The sequence below is a fragment of the Mustela lutreola genome, chromosome 2 (assembly GCF_030435805.1).
Source record: "Mustela lutreola isolate mMusLut2 chromosome 2, mMusLut2.pri, whole genome shotgun sequence".
NCBI lineage: Eukaryota > Metazoa > Chordata > Mammalia > Carnivora > Mustelidae > Mustela > Mustela lutreola.
The window spans coordinates 1,809,814-1,827,751 of NC_081291.1; the positions used below are offsets into that span (position 1 = coordinate 1,809,814).

The 17,938-nt window shown below is 55.8% G+C and overlaps 2 protein-coding genes across 4 annotated transcripts; one reads left to right on the forward strand and one right to left on the reverse strand.

The window, feature by feature from the left end:
- Positions 1–3,861: 3,861 nt before the first annotated feature.
- Positions 3,862–5,573, reverse strand: LOC131823069 (basic proline-rich protein-like). The gene is made up of 4 exons (XM_059159059.1): positions 5,251–5,573; positions 4,843–4,996; positions 4,506–4,745; positions 3,862–4,455 (listed from the first exon to the last, which is right to left on the reverse strand). Exons 1-4 carry the CDS (start codon positions 5,571–5,573, stop codon positions 3,862–3,864), a joined length of 1,311 nt encoding a protein of 436 aa, XP_059015042.1.
- A 737-nt stretch (positions 5,574–6,310) lies between these two features.
- ZNF554 (zinc finger protein 554) lies at positions 6,311–17,169 on the forward strand. Of its 3 annotated transcripts, XM_059159375.1 has the most exons (6): positions 6,311–8,041; positions 8,294–8,472; positions 10,317–10,388; positions 13,371–13,497; positions 14,839–15,036; positions 15,552–17,169. In XM_059159375.1, the coding sequence occupies exons 1-6, from the start codon at positions 7,951–7,953 to the stop codon at positions 16,715–16,717; spliced, it is 1,833 nt and encodes a 610-aa protein (XP_059015358.1). In that variant the 5' UTR covers positions 6,311–7,950; the 3' UTR covers positions 16,718–17,169. The 3 variants fall into 3 exon arrangements, with proteins under 3 accessions (XP_059015358.1, XP_059015359.1, XP_059015360.1); XM_059159376.1 differs by adding an exon at positions 11,592–11,671 and having other exon boundaries at positions 6,312–10,388; XM_059159377.1 differs by adding an exon at positions 11,592–11,650 and having other exon boundaries at positions 6,313–10,388.
- Positions 17,170–17,938: the final 769 nt, after the last annotated feature.

A 17,938-nucleotide genomic window follows, 5' to 3' on the forward strand; every position in this document is an offset into this window, starting at 1 on the left:
TCCGTGGAAGCAACCTGAGGGAGAACATGGTGCGGGATACGTCACGGACCAATCATGTATTTTGTATGACTTGGATCCTTTTGAATGTATCAAAAAATCTTTTTTAGGATCTCCTGGGTAGCTCAGTCGGTTAAGCATCCAGCTTCTGATTTCAGCTCAGGTCTTGATCTCAGGGTTGTGAGAGTGAACCTCGTGTTGGGATGCTCTGTCTCCCTCTCCCTCTGTCCTCTGCCCCCACTCTCTTTTTCTTTAAAAAAAAAAAAAAAATTTTGGCCCAGAATTTAATCCGTCTCCACATCTGCTCCGTGCACATTTGGGAAGAATGTGTGTTTGGCTGATGTTGGGCAGAGTGTCTCCTAAACAGCAGAGTCCGGTCAAGGCTGCCGGTGCCGTTGTTCAAACCAACTTTGTTGATGTTCTACGTGTTCTACCCATCACTGAGAGACAGGTGTGACGATCCATTTCACCTGTCCCCTTGGCTGGGTGATGGTACCCATCGTTTGGTCAAACATCAGTCCAGATGTTGCTGTGGAGGTAATTTTTATTTTATTAAAGATTACCTGGGAGAGAGGAAGAGAGGATGATTGCGCACGGGGAGAGGCAGAGGAAGAGAATCCCAAACAGACTCCCCGCTGAGCGCAGAGCCGGCGCGGGGCTGGGACTCCCGACCCCGAGTGATCGGGAGTCAGACACTTAACCCACTGAGCCATCCAGGTGGCCCACAGTGGGGTCATTTTTAGGGGTGATGAACGTTTAAATCCCTCGACTCTGACTGAGACAGATTACCCTCTGCACTGTGGGGGCCTCATTCAGTCTGTTGAAAGCCTTAGCGGGGAAGGACTGAGCTCTGAGAAAGAAGGAATCATGCCTTCCGACGGCTGGTGGTCTCGAGCCGCACTGTCCACTCTTCCCTGGGTCTCCAGCGTTCCGTGCATATCTCGGACCTGCCAGCCCCCACAGTCGCATAACACGATTCCTGAAAGTGAATCATCTGTATCCCCGGAAGCCCTGACTCCTACCGGAATAAAGTTCTCTCCAGCTGGGGCTCTGGGCTTTTCTGGGTTTCCTTGCAGTTCTACCCATTTCTGCTTCGGGTATTTTGAAGCTCTGTTAGCATTTGCATACATACTTCAGATTGTTATGTCCTTTTGATTTATTTGACACTTTTATGGTTATAAAATGACCTTTTTTGGGTAATACTTTGGTAAAATTTATTTGGTAATTTTTTTTATGGTAATATTCTTTGTTCTGACACCAGCTTTGATGGAAATACAGCTACTTTTACCTTCTGTTGACTAGTATTAGCATTAGTCCTGTTCTTTTTAACCTATTTGGTATTTATATTTAAGCTGTATTTCTTGGGCACCTGGGTGGCTCCGTGGGTTAAAGCCTCTGCCTTTGGCTCAGGTCATGATCTCAGGGTCCTGGGATCAAGCCCCGCATCGGGCTCTCTACTCGGGGGGGAACCTGCTTCCCCCTCTCTCTCTGCCTGTCTCTCTGCCTGCTTGTGATCTCTCTCTATAAAATAAATAAAATCTTTAACAAGATTAAAAAAAATAAAGTGTATTTCTTGTAGCCAGAATATTTTTGGGTCTTTCTTATCTGACAATCTCTTGATTTTTAAATTCAGGTATTTAAACCGGTAACAATTAGTGCGATTTTCAGTACGGTTAACTTGGAGTCCCCCGCCTTGCTGTTTACATGCTAATCACCTCAGTCCACCCTTCCCCTCTTCTGCCTTCCTTTGGAGTAACTGAGTATTTTTTATGATTCTCTCCTACTTTCTGGTTGGTTTATTAGCTATCACTCTGTTTTGATACTTAATTTATTAGCTGCATTAGGGTTTCTAGTATACAACCAACCTGTTACAGTTTGCCTTCGTGTGATGTTCTAGGACCCCGTGTGTAAGAGTCTCGCCATACTTCCATTTCTCCTTTTAGAGCCTATTATTGTCGTGCTGTTTACTTTTACGTTTACTGTAAACCCCTCAACACACAGCGGTGGTTTTTCCGTGAGCAAGACCGAAAGCTCAGGCTGGCCAGCGGCAGCCTGGGGGCTACAGGGAGGAGTAGGTCCTCAAGTCCTAGAGGGGGGGTCTGGGCAGTGCATCTGCCATGCTGTGAGCTAATCCCGGAAAAACCAGACTGGAAAAGAGACTTGAGAATTATTTGTCCCTTTGTCGTAGTCTGCTCAGGCTGCTGTAACGAATGGTCGCGAACAGGGTGGCTCTCGTAAGCATTCGCTCCTCACAGTGCCAGAGGCTGGAAGTTCAGGCTCCGGCCGCCCACACCAGCAGGTGAGAGCCCCTTCCAGGCCGTAGATAGCTGGCTTCCTCCTTCCGTGTCCTCCCATGGTGGGAGGGGCGAGGGAGCTCTTCTGGGGTTCTTTTGTAAGGGAATGAGCCCTCCGTGGCGGCTCCCCCTAATCAACACCTCTCAGAGGCCCCGCTTCCTAATATCACCCTGGGGATCAGCCGTGCACTTGTGAGTTGGGGGGGGGGGCATGAATATTCAGTCCTAGCACACGCTATGCTTATTGACAGGTTGGGGGGGCCACATGGGACCCAAATTCATCCAACCATGGGACCTTCTACCTGATGCTGATTCTAGTTAAACCACCTCAAGCCTCGATTCGCAGTTCAGGCTTGGGACAAGTTAAGATGGAGCCCCGGAGAAAAGATCCTAATCCTGTGCCTGCGCCTGGCGATCAGGACGCTTTGTCAACATCTCTGCATTTCAGGGACCCCATCTCTTCCGTAAAGAAAAGATACACTACACAGGGCTTGGGCGTTGCAGAGAGAGGGGAGAGTGGGAAAGAGAAAGGAGCAGCGGCCCTCGTGCGCCGGGGCTGCGCGTGCAGCTGGGCAGCCGTACCCGGACAGCGGCCTGGAGCGGCCTCAGAAGGTGGAGACAACTGCCCTGCCCTCCAGCATCGGCACGACTAGGTATTTACCCAAAGAATACAAAAACACTACTTCAAAGGGGTACACGCACCCCAGTGTTTATAGCAGCGTTGCCTACTGCTGCCGCACTATGGGGAGAGTCCGGATGTGCGCCAAGTGCACGGAGGAAGACGGTGGGGTGTGTGCGCGGCGGAGTGTGACTCGGCCGGCGACACACGAGACCTTGCCATTTGCGCCGATGTGGATGGAGCTGAAGTGTGCTACGCTGAGCAAACTAAGAGAAAGACAATTACCGTAGGATTTCACGCACATGTGGAATTTAGGAAACAAAAAATAAGCATCTAGGAAGAAATAAAAAACAAGGGGAAGCAAAACATAGGAGACTCTTAGCCATACAGAACAAACTGAAGGTTGATGGAGGGGGGTGGGGGGGAGGGGCCGAGTGGAGGATGGGCATCGAGGAGGAACCTGTGATGGGCCCGCGGTGTTGTAGTAAGTGACGGGAATCGCTGACTTCTGCTCCAGAAGCCACTATTACACTGTACTGCAACTCACCAGAATTTAAATGAAAATTTGGAGAACAATAGTGTACAGGAAGACGTATAATACATGTCACGGCTTGGGCCAATAATCATTACCGTAATTTTTAAAATGGTTAATTCATCAAATATTTGTATAATTTATTGATATTTTATCAGTAGGCGGTTCTATGTTACTGTATTATACAGAGTAGCACAATTATAACACTATATAGCATGAATCTATGATACGTTAACATTAATTATGGTCTTTTTATTATTTCAACGTATTATTAATAACAAATCAACCTGTCAATATTACTAATAAATGTCATCAGAACAGTTTTACCAAGTAAAAAATGGATTACACATCTTGTTAATAAATAGGCAAATCTTTATGCCTCAGGCATCGTGCTAAATACAGGACTCGCAATTTCTCCCTCATTTAGGGACCGGCTCGGTCCAGGACGCGTCTGCCGCTGCGCACAGGGGCACGAAGGAGCCTCTCCGTCCTGCGTAGACACCGCCCGCCCGCAGAGGGCGCTGTGAGTCCTCTCGTTGCCCCCAGAGGGACGGGGGACCCCAGCGCCACCCCCGCGGCTCCTGGGACTTGTAGTTCCCAGCCGGGTGCCGCGCAGGCGCACTGCGGAGTCCGCCTGGGCGCACGGCGGGGGCGGCGCAGCGTGAGTTAACCCGGCGGGGCAGGGGGCGCAGCCCGAGGGAGTTAGCGGGCCGGGCTGGCGTGGGGACCGCGTCTGCGTGGAGGGCCGGGGTGGGGGCCGGTGGCGTCCGAGCGCTGCGCGCCCCGTGGCACCTGCGCCCTCCCCGGGGCCGGGCAGCCGCTTTCCTGGCCCGCAGCGCCCGGCGCCAGGTGTGCGGGGGTCCCGGCGGGGGTCCGGGCGGGGGTCCGGGCGGGGGTCCGGTCACGGGGCCTCGGCCTTCCCGAGAGGCGGCCGGGACCGTGGGCAAGGTCGCCCAGCTCCCAGAACCGTCCCCCGCAGGGAGCCCGCGTGCGAGACCCCGGGGCGCGCGCTGCTGGGGGGCGACGGCGGGTCCGGCGGGACTTGAAGGGAGACGCCGCGAACCTGTTTGCTCCTGGCGGCGGAGCGGGGCAGGGACGCCCGGACGTCGTGGGGAGCGGGGTCTGCCCGGGGCCACTCGGCCTGTCCCCGGCCCCCGGGGCCGTGTCTGGGGACGTGGTGGCTGTCGTGCAGGGGAGCGGAGCGCCTGGCACCGAGCAGGGCGCTGCTCGGACCCCGCAGCGCGGGCGGCCCCGCCCCAGGGAATGCCGCGCCCCCAGTGTCCACAGCGCCCCGGGGAAGGGACTGCGGTAACGAGCCGAAGACCCGAGTCTGATCCCGCTCACGGCTCCGCAGAATCACGTTCCCAGCGGGTCGGACAGCGCGAAGCAGGGAGCCCCACCGCCAGGGCCGTGTCCCCTCCTCCCCGCTCCCACTGCCCTCGGGGTGTCCAGCGTCCCAGGGCCGCCCGAGGGCCGCTCAGGATGGCACGCGGGGTCTTGGGGCGGGTGGAGTCCCCGAATCCAGGGGATCTCTTCTGGGACTGCGGGTGATACCTGGGAACATGTGTGCTTGTCGCGCTGGGGGGGGGGGGGTTCCTGGCGTGGCGCGGGTGAGGTCAGGGCGGTGGCGACCACCGGTGCCCTGACCTTAGCCATGCCCCTAACTCGCCCCGCGAGGAGGAGGGTCTTGGAACTGCAGGAGGGCGGCGGAGGACTGGGCTGGGCAGGGCTGGGCGGGTTGGGGGACCCGGGCCCCTTGCGGCCAGCCGCAGTCAGAGTCCCCAGAGCCAAGACGGAACCCCACGCACGCAGTGTGGGGGATGGGGTGGTAGGGGCGTTCGGCCCCCGCGTGAAGCTGAGGCGGGGACCAGGAGCCCTGCCTGTCTGGCCGCTGGTGTTTGTCGGTGTCCTCGGCGGCTGCACCGGGGCCTGCGTGGCCAACGCAGCGGGAACCTCCGCTCTCGCATTCTGGAGGCCGGAGTCCGAAGTCAAGGGTCCGCAGAGCCCTGCTCCCTCCGGGGGACTGAGGGCAGGACGCTCTGTCCTCCTCCAGCTTCGGAGGAGCGCTGCGTGTCCCTTGGCTAAGAGCTGTCCCTTGTCTCTGTGTCCGTTGCCACATGGCCTCATCCATGTGTGTCCGTGTCTCCTTCAAGGACTCTGTCCATCACCGTGCATCAGGGCCCGCGACTCCAGGACGACTTTGTCACCGCGTCAAATTTCCTGTTTGCAAAGAAGGTTGCCTTCCCGGGTCCGGGAGGGTCAGGCCTGACCCCGTCGTACAGAGGACCTGACGCAGGGCCGGGCAGTGTTCTCACGGCAGTGCCTGCTGCGGCAGAGCGCGTGTGTCCTGCTGGAGACTCACCGCGGGTGTGGCCGCCCCGGGCCCGGCCCGCCCCTCCCAGACCAGGCAAGCCCAGTGAGTCCACTCTCCGCCGCCTCCGTTCAGTTTTCCAGCTTCTGATCTAGTTTGTCTCAGGTCAAGTTCATAAATGGTTGGTAAAGAATTTAGCATCGCGGATCCTGTCCCCCTCGACAACTGACCCAGCTCCGGGCCTTCCCGCAGTCCCCTGTGGTGCCGTTGGGCTGTGTCCTCCCCAGCGCTCGGTCCCCTTGCCGACTGTTACACGTGTGTTCCACAGACACCGTCATACGTATTTAACTGTTGACAAGCTTTTCTCTTTTTGTCAGGCCTGTTAGTGTCTTTTGTAATAGCTTTATGTAGATCGACCCGTGTACCTTACGGGTCGTTCATTTCGGGTGTGCGGTTTGGGGACGTATAGTCTGTGCACAGCGCTGGGCGATCACCGGCTCTGATTCTGGAACATTTCATCATCCTCCGAGAAACTCGTGAGCCGGTACCTCCCAGCCCTGTTCTGGCAAAAACGAATCTGCTTCCCGTCCGTGGAGGGGCCTGGTCTGGGCGTGTCACACGCGTGGACTCACACCCCGTGGGGCCTTCTGTGTCTGGTTCCCTCCCTGCGCGTTGTGGGCTCGGGGTCCGTCCACACAGCGCCTGTCGGGGCTATGGTTCTTTTTAAGGCTGACTAGCAATCCGCTGTGTGGACAGAGCACCGCGTTCATCCGCTGCAGACCTTTGGGCCACTGTGAGTCTCGCTGCCGTGGACGTTTGTGAACAAGTGTGTGTGGACGTGTGTTTCCATTTCTCTCGGGCCGAGAGCCGGAGTGGGATCCCTGGGTCCCGTGTTAACCGCGTTGGACCATCTAAGGAACCGCCAGACTGTCTTCCACGGTGGCGACCTGTTGTCCGTGCCCCCCAGTGGTGCCGGGGGGCTCCATCTCTCCCCTCCTCCCCGACCCCTGCTCTTGCCTTTCCGACGCAAGTCGTCCTGCCGGGGCCGTTGGGTCTGTGTCTCCCCGATGACTCGCCACCTTGGGCATCTTTGCGTGTGCCGCTCAGTCCTCTGGGTATCGCCCTGGCAAGAGTGTCTTTCCTGGAGCTCTGTCTTTGGAAGGGACTTGGGGTCTACGGAAGCGGCCAGCAGATGGCACGTGGGGTCCCCCGGGCCTTCCCACAGCTTCCCCTCGTGCTGGCTCTCGGCCCGGCTTCTTCGATCGTGTGAGGATTCTCGTCTGAAGTCCTTTCTGGGGGGAGGGTGCTATTTGTGTCCAAGGTTTAGTTGTGAATTAATGCCTGACTCAGAGGATGTGGCAGAGACGGGACCGAGGCCCCCGGACCCATCACCGGCTCCCCCCACTGGCCTGTCTCGCAGCAGTGATCGCCGCCAGCGCGTTGATACAGACCCGGCCCGCCGTGAAGGCTTAATAGCACGATGCACTGGTGTGCGGGGGCTGGGCTCGCCACGGAGCGGGGTTCTCTCCCCGTGCTGGCGGGAGGCCCGAGATCGCGGTATCGACAGGGCTGATTTCATTCCGAAGTCTCAGTCTTTGGCGTCCGACAGCTGCCTTCGCCCCTGCCCTGTGTGTGTCTGTCTGTGTCCTAATCCTCTCTTCTTTTTCTTCTTTTTAAAAAAGGTTTCATTTATTCGTTTTGAGAGGGAGAGAGAGAGCATGAGTAGGGGGAGCGGCAGAAGGAGAAGCAGGCGCCCCGCTGAGCCAGGAGCCCGGTGCGGGGCTCCATCCCAGGACCCAGGATCATGACCTGAGCTGAAGGCAGAGCCTTGACCCACTGAGCCCCCCCGGGCGCCCCCCAGTCCACTCTTCTTATAAGGACACCAGTTTTATGGGACCAGGGCCCATTCCTAAAGACCTCATTTTTACTTAATTCCTCTTTACAAGCCATATCTTGAAATACAGTCACCCTCTGAGGTCCTGGGGTTGGCACTTAGAGGTACGAATTTGGAGGGGATGCCGTGTCGCCCCGAACGACAGACGTGCATTGGAGACGTTGCGTGTTTGGCTCTGGGCCACCCACGACAGAGCGAGTCACGTGCGTTGTTTGGTTTCCCAGCGCATATACGACTTCTGTTTACACTGTCCTGGAGTCCGTCCGTTGGGTGTGCAGTCACGTGACATCCAAAATACCACGTATGTGCCCTAAGTTAAAAATACCTTATTGCCGATCAACACAGGCCGGCATCCGAGCTGTCCGTGAGTCATCATCGCCGAGCGCAGATCGCGGTAAGGACTGTAGTAACGAGCTCGGGAGGCTGCCCCCGAGGCATGGGGACAGGAAGCGGACAGCTGCCGTGGGGAGAGCGGCCCCCGGGCTTGCTGGGCGCGCGGTTGCCCCAGACCTCGGAGGCCCAGCCTGAGGAGGAATCCCACGTTAGGTGTTCTTGCCTCACACGATGAAAAAAAGTCAGTGACCCAAGAGATGGACGCCGCTTCTGCTCTGTCAACGAGGGCACAGACTTTCCCCGATTTCCCCAGGTGCCCCACCACCGTCTTCCTCGTGGCCCGGGGACCCCATCCAGGGCCCCGCAGGACCTTTGGTGACCTCGCCTCGTCTTCTCGGGCTCCCCCAGTCTGTGGCCGTTTCTCACCCTTTCCTGGTCTTTCGTGACCTCGACGCTTTGGACGAGCACGGCCCGGTGTTCGCAGGCGGTCCCGTGGGTTGAGTTCGTCCGTGTATTCTCGTAACGACACTGGGGTCACGGTTTGTGGGGACGGGGATACCTGATGTCCACGCCATGTCGCTGGAGATTCCAGCCTTGATCGGTGGGGGAGGGGGCCGGGGTTCACCGGTTTCTCGGGTCGTGAGGTTTGGTGGGGGGGGGGGCTGGGGTTCACCGGTTTCTCGGGTCGTGAGGTTTGGTGGGGGGGGGCTGGGGTTCACCGGTTTCTCGGGTCGTGAGGTTTGGTGGGGGGGGCTGGGGTTCACCGGTTTCTCGGGTCGTGAGGTCACCGTGTCCTCCTAGACCCACGGCGTTTGCTGGGAGCAAGTCACTGAGTGACCCACACCGAGGGCGGGGGTTGGAGGGAGGCGAGGCCCCGCCTCCCGGAGGACGGGCATGGACGGTTCACACGGGTGTTAAACCACGTGCTCAGAGGCATGACCGACGTCCGCCTGTCCGTGGAGTCTCCCCAGGGACGGAGTGCGTGCGGAGTGTGACCGGTCTTGTCTGCAGGGAGGTGCTACTGGGGTGTTCCCGGGGTGATTTTCTGCTAATGGGGGACAGGGAGTTTTTTTTTGGAGTTTTCATCCGGGAATCCAGATCGAGCCCCTCCCAAGTGTCCAGTCTATGGCCCCCATTCCTTCCTCGTGAGTCTGTGTGAGAATTTCACCCTTACGCGTGTGTGACGTCACCCAGAGGGGTCAGGCCGCTCTCCTGTGGTGGGGGGGGACTCAGTGGGGACCGCTTCAGGATGTCGTCACTGAGGGCCAGCGCTGGGCACTCAGCACGCTGGAAACCGCCTGTTCAGGCCCCGTGGCAGGGGGCAGGGACCTCCGGGTGGAACTGGGCTCTGTCCCTGACGCAGCGTGGCCGAGCGGGGGTTTGTGGCAAGGGAGCAGGAGGGGTCAGCGGGTGCGCAGTCACCAAGAGGACACATCGGGGCGGGGGGCTCTGGCCAAACCGAAGTGATGGGGCTGGTGGTGCAGACAGGCTAGGTGACCCCCTCACCCCCAACCCGGCTGGGGTTTGGAGAGACCGGCCAGCGCTCCAGGGGGATCGGACACAGGGCAGGGGCTCCTGCTAAAACCGGGTGACGCAGAACCGAACTCAGAAGCCCAGACGCCACAGCCTGGTTGAAAGGAGGTCTCAGAGTGACCCAGCTTTGGTTGGGCCATATATGCAGCAATATATGTCGGGGAGAGAGTCCGGGGAGCCGAACGGGCTGTGGGACAGCTGACACGAATCTGAGACATGCCCGGGGCCCGGCGCCTGTGGGTGTCGGAACTGAGCCATGCAGAGTTCGAGCCTGGGTGGTCCCGCCGGGTTGAAGAAGCTGAGGTCATATTGGAGTAGGTGGGCCTAATCCAAGGACTTGGTGTCCTTTTAAGAAGAGGGACACAGAACCGAGAGACAGCCACGTGACCACAGAGGCAGAGACTGTGGGGACGTGGCCACAAGCCCAGGGCCAGCTGGCGTGCCCAGAACCTGGAGTAGGCAGGAAGGCCCCTCTTTGGGAGCTGTTGGAGGCGGCACAGCCCTGAGACCTTGATCCAACTTGTGGTCGTAATCCTTACAGTGTGTGGTCTTCTCTTTCACTAACCCCAGGACATTGACACAGACTGCTTTGCAATGGAATGGGTGCATTTCATAAGCTTCCAAGACCTTTGGTCTCCCTGTCCAAGCGTGGGTTAAGAAGCTGTGAAGGCCCATGGTCTCTGTCCTGGCTTCTGTTGACCACACTCTGTGCGGGGGGACACCTGCAGAGATCCCCGGGTCCAGGATTTGGAGGCTGGGGACCGACCTGGGCCTGGGCCTCACATTCTCTTCTCCTCCCACAGCTCTGCGGGCTCTGGAAGCTGCTTTCCCAGGAGAAGAGAATGGCTACGGGGTACCAGTCCCCCAGACCCCAGGTGAGTGGGGACTTCCTCTGGCCCTGACGATGTCCTGGGCGTCCAGGGGAAGCGCTCCTACTGGATCTGCATGTCTTGCTACGCGGGAAGCGAGAGAGCACTGCCCACGAGCCTCTGGGTCCCTGCGCATCGTCGCAGGGGTCAAGGTCCCTTCCTTTCTAAGGCCGGATTAGCCTTTTAGAGCCTGGGGACAGCTGCACTTGATGGGAAGCCGCCTGCTAGGGCATGAGCCTCAGGAGAGAGAGAGACGGGGAACGGAGGCCACCACCAGCTTGGGCCAGCACATCTGTGGCAGCGGTAGGCAGGGTCCCTGTCCCCTAAGTCATAGCTTTGGGAACGTGATCCTTGTCTGCGTCAGAAATACAGAGCGGGGGGCGCCTGGGTGGCTCAGTGGATTAAGCCGCTGCCTTCGGCTCAGGTCGTGATCTCGGGATCCTGGGATCGAGTCCTGCATCGGGCTCTCTGCTCAGCAGGGAGCCTGCTTCCCTTCCTCTCTCTCTGCCTGCCTCTCTGCCTACTTGTGATCTCTCTCTATCAAATGAATAAATAAAAAGTCTTTAAAAAAAAAAAAAAGAAAAGAAATACAGAGCGGACTGGCCACTCGGGTTCAGGTGGTCCCTCGGAGAACAAGTCCTTTCCTGTGGACGTTTGTGAGTGACCCTGATGTCCAGTCAGTATCTGTGACGCTGTCCGGTTGGGGCCCCTGGGGAGAGGTCCTCAGTCTGCTCTGGCGCCCCACATCGAAGTCCTGGTCATCGCAGGCAACCTGCTTTCAGGCCAGCCTGGCTGCCCTTGAGGCAGAGAGTCCCTGGGGACACTCCAAGGTTTCAGCTTGGAGCCGCTGCTGGCCCCAGGATCTGTGAGGTCAGGGCCGCAGACAGCCAGCAGCTTGTCCCTTGGCAGCAGCAAAGCGGAGCTGCCCCAGGGCCGGACAGTGGCCCTTCTTTTCTTGTCTCCACGTGCACGTAAACGGAGCTGCTCAGACCTGGGTGGTCAGGCTGGGGGGTCCTGGTCTGTCCAGGCCACGCAGGATCATAAACCCCTTAGCAGCTCAGACCTGCGTCTCTAAAACGCCAGTGGTACTTCTCCAGCTGGGATCGCCTCTCTTTCCACGTTGCTCTCCCATAGATATAAGTCATAAAAACCACGAGTCACGGAGACTTGTTTTTAGTATTTAAAGAGCTTCCATTTTAACCTCACCAGGCAGCAAGAAGCAAAGAACCTGTGTCCCACGGAGACTTTTCCCGTCTTCCCTGCCCGAGGTGATCCACTGTGGAATTACAGTAATATAATTATATATATTTTTATTTATCATAATTTTAAATAAATAAGTAATATTTATTTATTATAAATAAGTAATATTTATTTATTATAAATAAATATTATAATATATTTTTATTATATTATATTATGGGTCATTATAAAATATTATTATAATATAAATATTATAAATATATATATATATTTTTAAACATTTTTTCTTTATTTATCTGACAGAGATCACAAGTAGGCAGAGAGGCAGGCAGAGAGAGAAGAGGAAGCAGGCTCCCTGCAGAGCAGAGAGCCCGATGCGGGGCTCGATCCCAGGACCCTGGGATCATGACCCGAGCCGAAGGCAGAGGCTCAACCCACTGAGCCACCCAGGCGCCCCTAAATATTATAAATATATTTATATAAATATAAAGGGGGTGCCTGGGTGGCTCAGTGGGTTGAGCCTCTGCCTTCAGCTCAGGTCATGCTCTCAGGGTCCTGGGATCGAGCCCTGCATCGGGCTCTCTGTTCAGTGGGGAGCCTGCTTCCCTCTCTGTTTCTGCCTGTCTCTGTGCCTACTTGTGATCTCTGTAAAAAAAAAAATGAATAAAATCTTTAAAATATATATATATATTTATTTAAAAACTAGGAAGTGATATTTCACACTCATTTTTACATATTAGCCACGAAGTTCGAAGCCATTAAAACCGTTTCCTGGGCGCCTGGGTGGCTCAGTGGGTTAAAACCTCTGCCTTCGGCTCAGGTCATGATCTCAGGGTCCTGGGATCGAGCCCCGCATCGGGCTCTCTGCTCAGCGGGGAGCCTGCTTCCTCCTCTCTCTCTGCCTGCCTCTCTGCCTACCTGTGATCTCTGTCTGTCAAATAAATAAATAAAATCTTTTTTAAAAAAAGTTTCCCTTTTTATTTAATCGCGGATTGACTCCAAGCCTTGCACTGAGTTCAGCAGGTGCAGGCTTCACCTGAGAGCCGCCCGGGAAGAGGGCAGTGGGGATGTCGGGGAGTGCCCTGGGGAGGTTGCCGCAGCAGCTGCTGGCCTGGAAAAGGCCTGTTTTTTCCTACTTGACCTAAAATTTTTGAAAAAGATTTTACTTGTTTGAGAGAGCAGAGTGCACGCAGAGCAGGAGCAGAGGGAGAGGGAGACAATCTCCAGCAGATTTCGCTTGGAGCGGGGAAACCCAGTGTGGTATTCGATCCTTGATCCCACGACCCGGGGTTTGTGACCGGAGCAGACATCAAGAGCTGGACACTTGACCCACTGAGCCTCCTGGGAGCCCCCACTTTATCTAACTTTTGTGGTCCTGTGTCCTGACTTCCTTTTTCTGGGTGGAAGAAACAGAAACATTTAACACTGGGGTACCCAGGTGGCTCAGTCCGTCAAGTGTCCAGCTTGTGCCTTCCGCTCAGGTCATGAGCCCAGGGTCGTGGGATCAAGGATGGAGCTGGTGTGGGGTCTCCCTGCTCAGCGGGGAGCCTGCTTCCCCTCTCCCTGCCACTCCCCCGGCCTGTGGTCTCTCTCTCTGTCTCTGACAAATAAATAAAAAATCCTAAACACAAGAACAACCGATGGGCCACAGGTTCCAGTCCTGCCCGTGCATTGGCGGAGTCTGACCCTGGGCTGCCGCCCCCTCCTGGTGGGCTGCCTCCCTCTGCGTGGCGGCTGTGCACACGGGTGGAGGGGCCATTCTTGAGTGGAACTGCTGTGCTGTTTCAGGAGTCACTGTCTTGGGAGGATGTGGCCGTGGACTTCTCCCGCGAGGAGTGGGCGATGCTGGGTTCTGCGCAGAGACAGCTCTACAGAGAGGTGATGCTGGACACCTGTGCCCACCTGGCCGCCCTGGGTAAGACTGCTTGCTCCGCGTCCACACTGTGTGGGGAGTGGGTTGGGAAGCGGGGTTTGTGGGGTGCACACTGCGGTGGTGGCTCCTGTGCCCATGGGGCTCACGGTGCGCCGGTCTCTTCCGCACACACAATGGCCGCATTTCTCTGGTGTAGGATCATCCGTGCTACTGAGATGCATCGGGCCCCTTAGGCAGAGATAACGTCCTGAGTCCTCTTGGCTACAGAGTCATCATTAAAAAATTTCTTTGTGGTAAAATTACGTAGAACATAAGATCTGCCTTCTTAGTCCATTTTCAGGTGTACAGTTCAGCGGCAGTAATTATACTCAGGATGTTGTATAACTGTCAGTGCTCTTTCCAGAACCTTTTCCTCACCTGAGTGAGAAGCCCCACACTCACTAGGCAGTGACCCCCCCGCCTCTAGCCCCGGCTCCCACCCTCTCCTCTCTGTCTGTGTGGACAGGACTCCTCTGGGGACCTCCTGGGAGTGGGGACCTGCAGGATGTGTCCTCCTGGGTCTGGCTCCTCTCACTTGAGCCCCGTGTCCTTGGGTCCCTCTGCATCGTGGCAGGGGTCAGGGTCCCTTCCTGAGGCTGGACCGTGTTCCCGCCTGGGGATGGACCATATTTTATTTATCTGCTTGTCCATAGATGGACACCTGGGTTGTTTCGACTTTTCGGCTGCCGTGAACATGGGTGAGCAAATAGCACGTCAGTTCCCTGCGTTCAGCTCCCTGGGGTCCAGACCCAGGAGCGGAATTGCTGGGTCAGGTGGTGATTCTATGTTTTCTTCCTCTAGCACCCTCCAGCTGTTTTCCACAGCACCGTCCAACCGGCCAAGTGCAGGAATTCCGATTTCTCCACATGCTCTCTGAGACTTATTTTTTCTTTTGCTTTTTATTTTTTATTTTATTTTTTTAAGATTTTATTTATTTATTTATTTGACAGACAGAGATCACAAGGAGGCAGAGAGGCAGGCAGAGAGAGAGGAGGAAGCAGGCTCCCTGCTGAGCAGAGAGCCCGATGCGGGGCTCGATCCCAGGATCCTGGGATCATGACCTGAGCCGAAGGCAGAGGCTTAACCCACTGAGCCCCCCAGGCCCCCTGCTTTTGCTTTTAAAAATAATTGTACCCGTCCCCCTAGGTGTGAAGTGGTGTCTCCCTGTGGTTTTGATTTGTATTTCCCTCATGGCTGAGGATGTCAAACATCTTTTCATGTGCTTGCTGGCTGCTTGTAGATCATTCTCAGGGAACTGTAACAGCCACCGATTTTTAATTAGGAAAATAAGATCTCCAGCTGGGTCAACATGTCCCCTCTCCAGTGTACTCTTGTCTCCCGCAGGAGCGTTGAAGAACCAGAGTTCCGATACAGGCACTGACGATGGTGACAGCACACTTTCCCCAACACAAGCCTCTCAGGCCATTAGTCCTTCCCCAGCGGTGGGGTGTCCACTCTTTCTACCAGTGGTGCCTTTCCACTGGGAACCAGGAGAAGCCGTGTGGATGGGGGCACGAGGAACTCCCCAAACCTCCTGTTCAGGTGAGAGCCAGGCAGGTACGTGCCATTGACTAGGGGTGACATCTTGGGGACTGTCCTAGATCTCTCCACAGAGGCCCGGACTCTGTCAGGAGAAGATTGAGGTCTTTGCTTGCACTTTCTCAGATGCCTTCGGTTCATCTCCAGCAACCTTGCCCTGTGCACTAGCTTCTGCCTCCCGCAGTGGGTGCGGAGAGGAGACGGCCCAGTTCCGTCGTGAAGCTCTACCACCTGTGTTTCTCTTCCCTCTCTGCTTTCTTGAGGATTCTTTCCCTCTGCTGTTCCCCTTCTCCCTCCTTTAGGGAGCCATTCCTTCTATATGTACATTTTTCTCCTGTTTTTCATCATTGTCCTGCTTCTTACCCTGCTTCCTGTCCTTAGGATCTTCTCCTGTTTTCCCCGTTGAGTGCCGATATTTGAACATGAATTCCCATGTGTCTTGCATGTGTTGGAAGGACGTTTGTCCCACTGTTATTAAGTCAGAGTTTCTTCCCTCTCCCCACCTCAATTTATTTCAGATTTGGAGACTAGTCTAGAAAGCCAAGAGTCAGTTTACAAGAAGGTGGTTTTGGAGGAAGAACCAGCCGGTGGCATGGATGCCAGAGAGCTCCCCAGAGAAGACTGGGACTGTGGTCAACTTGAGAAGAACCACGAGGACCCCCGCCAGCTTCTGAGGCAAATGGCGTACGCCCAGGCGGAGGCATTTCCTCCAAAGGAGGCCACTGCCTGGCATGCGTTTGGGGAAACCTGTAGCACGAGCTCAGACCTTGCTTTATCACAAGGAGGTTTGAGAGGAGGACATTTCCGTGACCGTGACCTTGATATTGAGAGTTCGGTAGCCGATCCATTCTTAAAACATCATCGGGTGGGATGTTCAGACCAGAGGCCCCGTGAAGGGAATGAATACAGAAAAGACATCAGCCCAGACAGTCCCCTTGCTCAGCACGAAAGGACGGGAACTTGTGTGTACCCAGAAAGTAGGGAGTCATTTAATCGTAGTATGGCTCTTACGACACACAACGTGGTGGGGAAACCCTATGAATGCTACCAGTGCGGGAAAATGTTTAATCGGAGGCATTCCCTGAGTGAGCATCAGAGAATCCATACTGGGGAGAGACCCTATGAATGTCATCAGTGCGGGAGAGCCTTTACGCACAGCTCGACCCTCACGCGGCACCTGAGAACTCATACTGGAGAGAAGCCCTACGCGTGCAGGGACTGTGGGAAAGCCTTCAACAGGGTTTCGTCTCTTACCCAGCACCAGAGGATTCACACAGGGGAGAAGCCCTACAAATGCAAGGACTGCGGAAAATCCTTCTGCCAGAGTTCTTACCTGATCTTGCACAAGCGAACGCATACTGGAGAGAAGCCCTACGAGTGTAACGCGTGTGGAAAGGCCTTCAGTGATCGCTCCTCGCTCAACCAACACGAGCGAACCCACACCGGTGAGAACCCCTATGAATGTCATCAGTGCAGGAGAGCCTTCAGCCAGAGGTCTTCCCTCGTGAGGCACGAGAGAACTCACACTGGAGAGAAACCGTACAGCTGTCCCGAGTGTGGGAAAGCATTCAGCCAGAGCTCCTCCCTCATCACCCACCAGAAAACTCACACTAGTCAGAAAACCTACAAAATAATTGACTGCGGGAAAGCTTTCTATCAGAGCAGCCGCCTTCTTGGATTTTAGAGAACGCTTGGGGCTCTGTGAAGTGACTCGTACCGCTACGGAAGGGGGGTTGGCTTTTGCCCCTCTGATGTTCCCCTTGAAAAGAAGCAGGTGTAGGTCACATTCTTGAGGAGGAGCAGGGAGGTCCGGATCTGAGAAGGGACCTTTACTGGGGAAAATTAACACCGAGCCGTGCCCGGTGCCTGACGTTTTGGAGAGGACTGACGCTAACAGGCAGTGCGATTTTGCTGCGAATTGTCGCATTGATTCAGTTGTTGAAACTAAAGATACTCTGTTTCAGCTTTTGTTTGAAAATGAGTATTTTTGTTTCAGTATTTTACGTAGTCATCCTGCCCCTGTTGGCCCCGCGGCTCAGTCCTACCTCGTTTCGTGCCCTGCTACGGCAAAGCAGAATGTGCGCCAACACAGAAAGAGCTTCGGGTGCCATGTGGAAAATAAAGAGTGCAAAACGGTGTGTGCGATTCTGTTCAGGGAGGTCAAGATGTGTGTGTGAGGCACGGAGGCCGGACAGGGATGCGGAGGAAGGAGCAGAATTTGTCTGTCAGAATTACCCGATCGTGTGTGATTTTTCTACCTTCTGCCCTTCCGTTTGGTAGTGGTGCAACGGTCTTGACAGTCAGTAGAAATCAGACGACCCCGAGGGATGTCAAGTTTCTTTGCCCCGTCAGGGAGGACCGTGGCCGCCACGATGGGGCGGATGCAGTGCAGTAGGTCCTGGGACGGGGAAGTGGAGCAGCCTGGGGTGGCCTGGGAGCGGTCCCCGCCGTGAGGCGGACCTGCCGGAGTGGGGACCACGAGCTCTGGTGTGCGTCGGTGTCAACGTTCACTGGTCGCTTGCTTGCTCTGTTTCCAGCCTCATCCAGCTCTTACACGTGGCTCCTCGTTTAATCTGAGCAAGGCCGTGAGATGGGAGCTGTTCATGTCCCTACGTGATAGAAGGAGAAACAGAAATAAGGTAACTTGTCCAAAGTCAGACGACGGGAATGTGGCAGAGCCAGGATCTGAGCCTGAACAACTGGGCAAGGCGTGTGCCCCATTTGGGCGCAGGGGCGCGGGGGGCTGTGTTTTCTAAACTCTACCCTGGGAGCCCCCTGACTTCCCTCTGAATCTTCCCTCTCTGGGGAGCTGGGGAGGGTGGTCGGGTTCCAGCTATGTGAAACCCGATCACAGTGGTGGTGTTGTCTTTCTCCACGGTGGAGATCCCTCATCTGGAATCCGGGT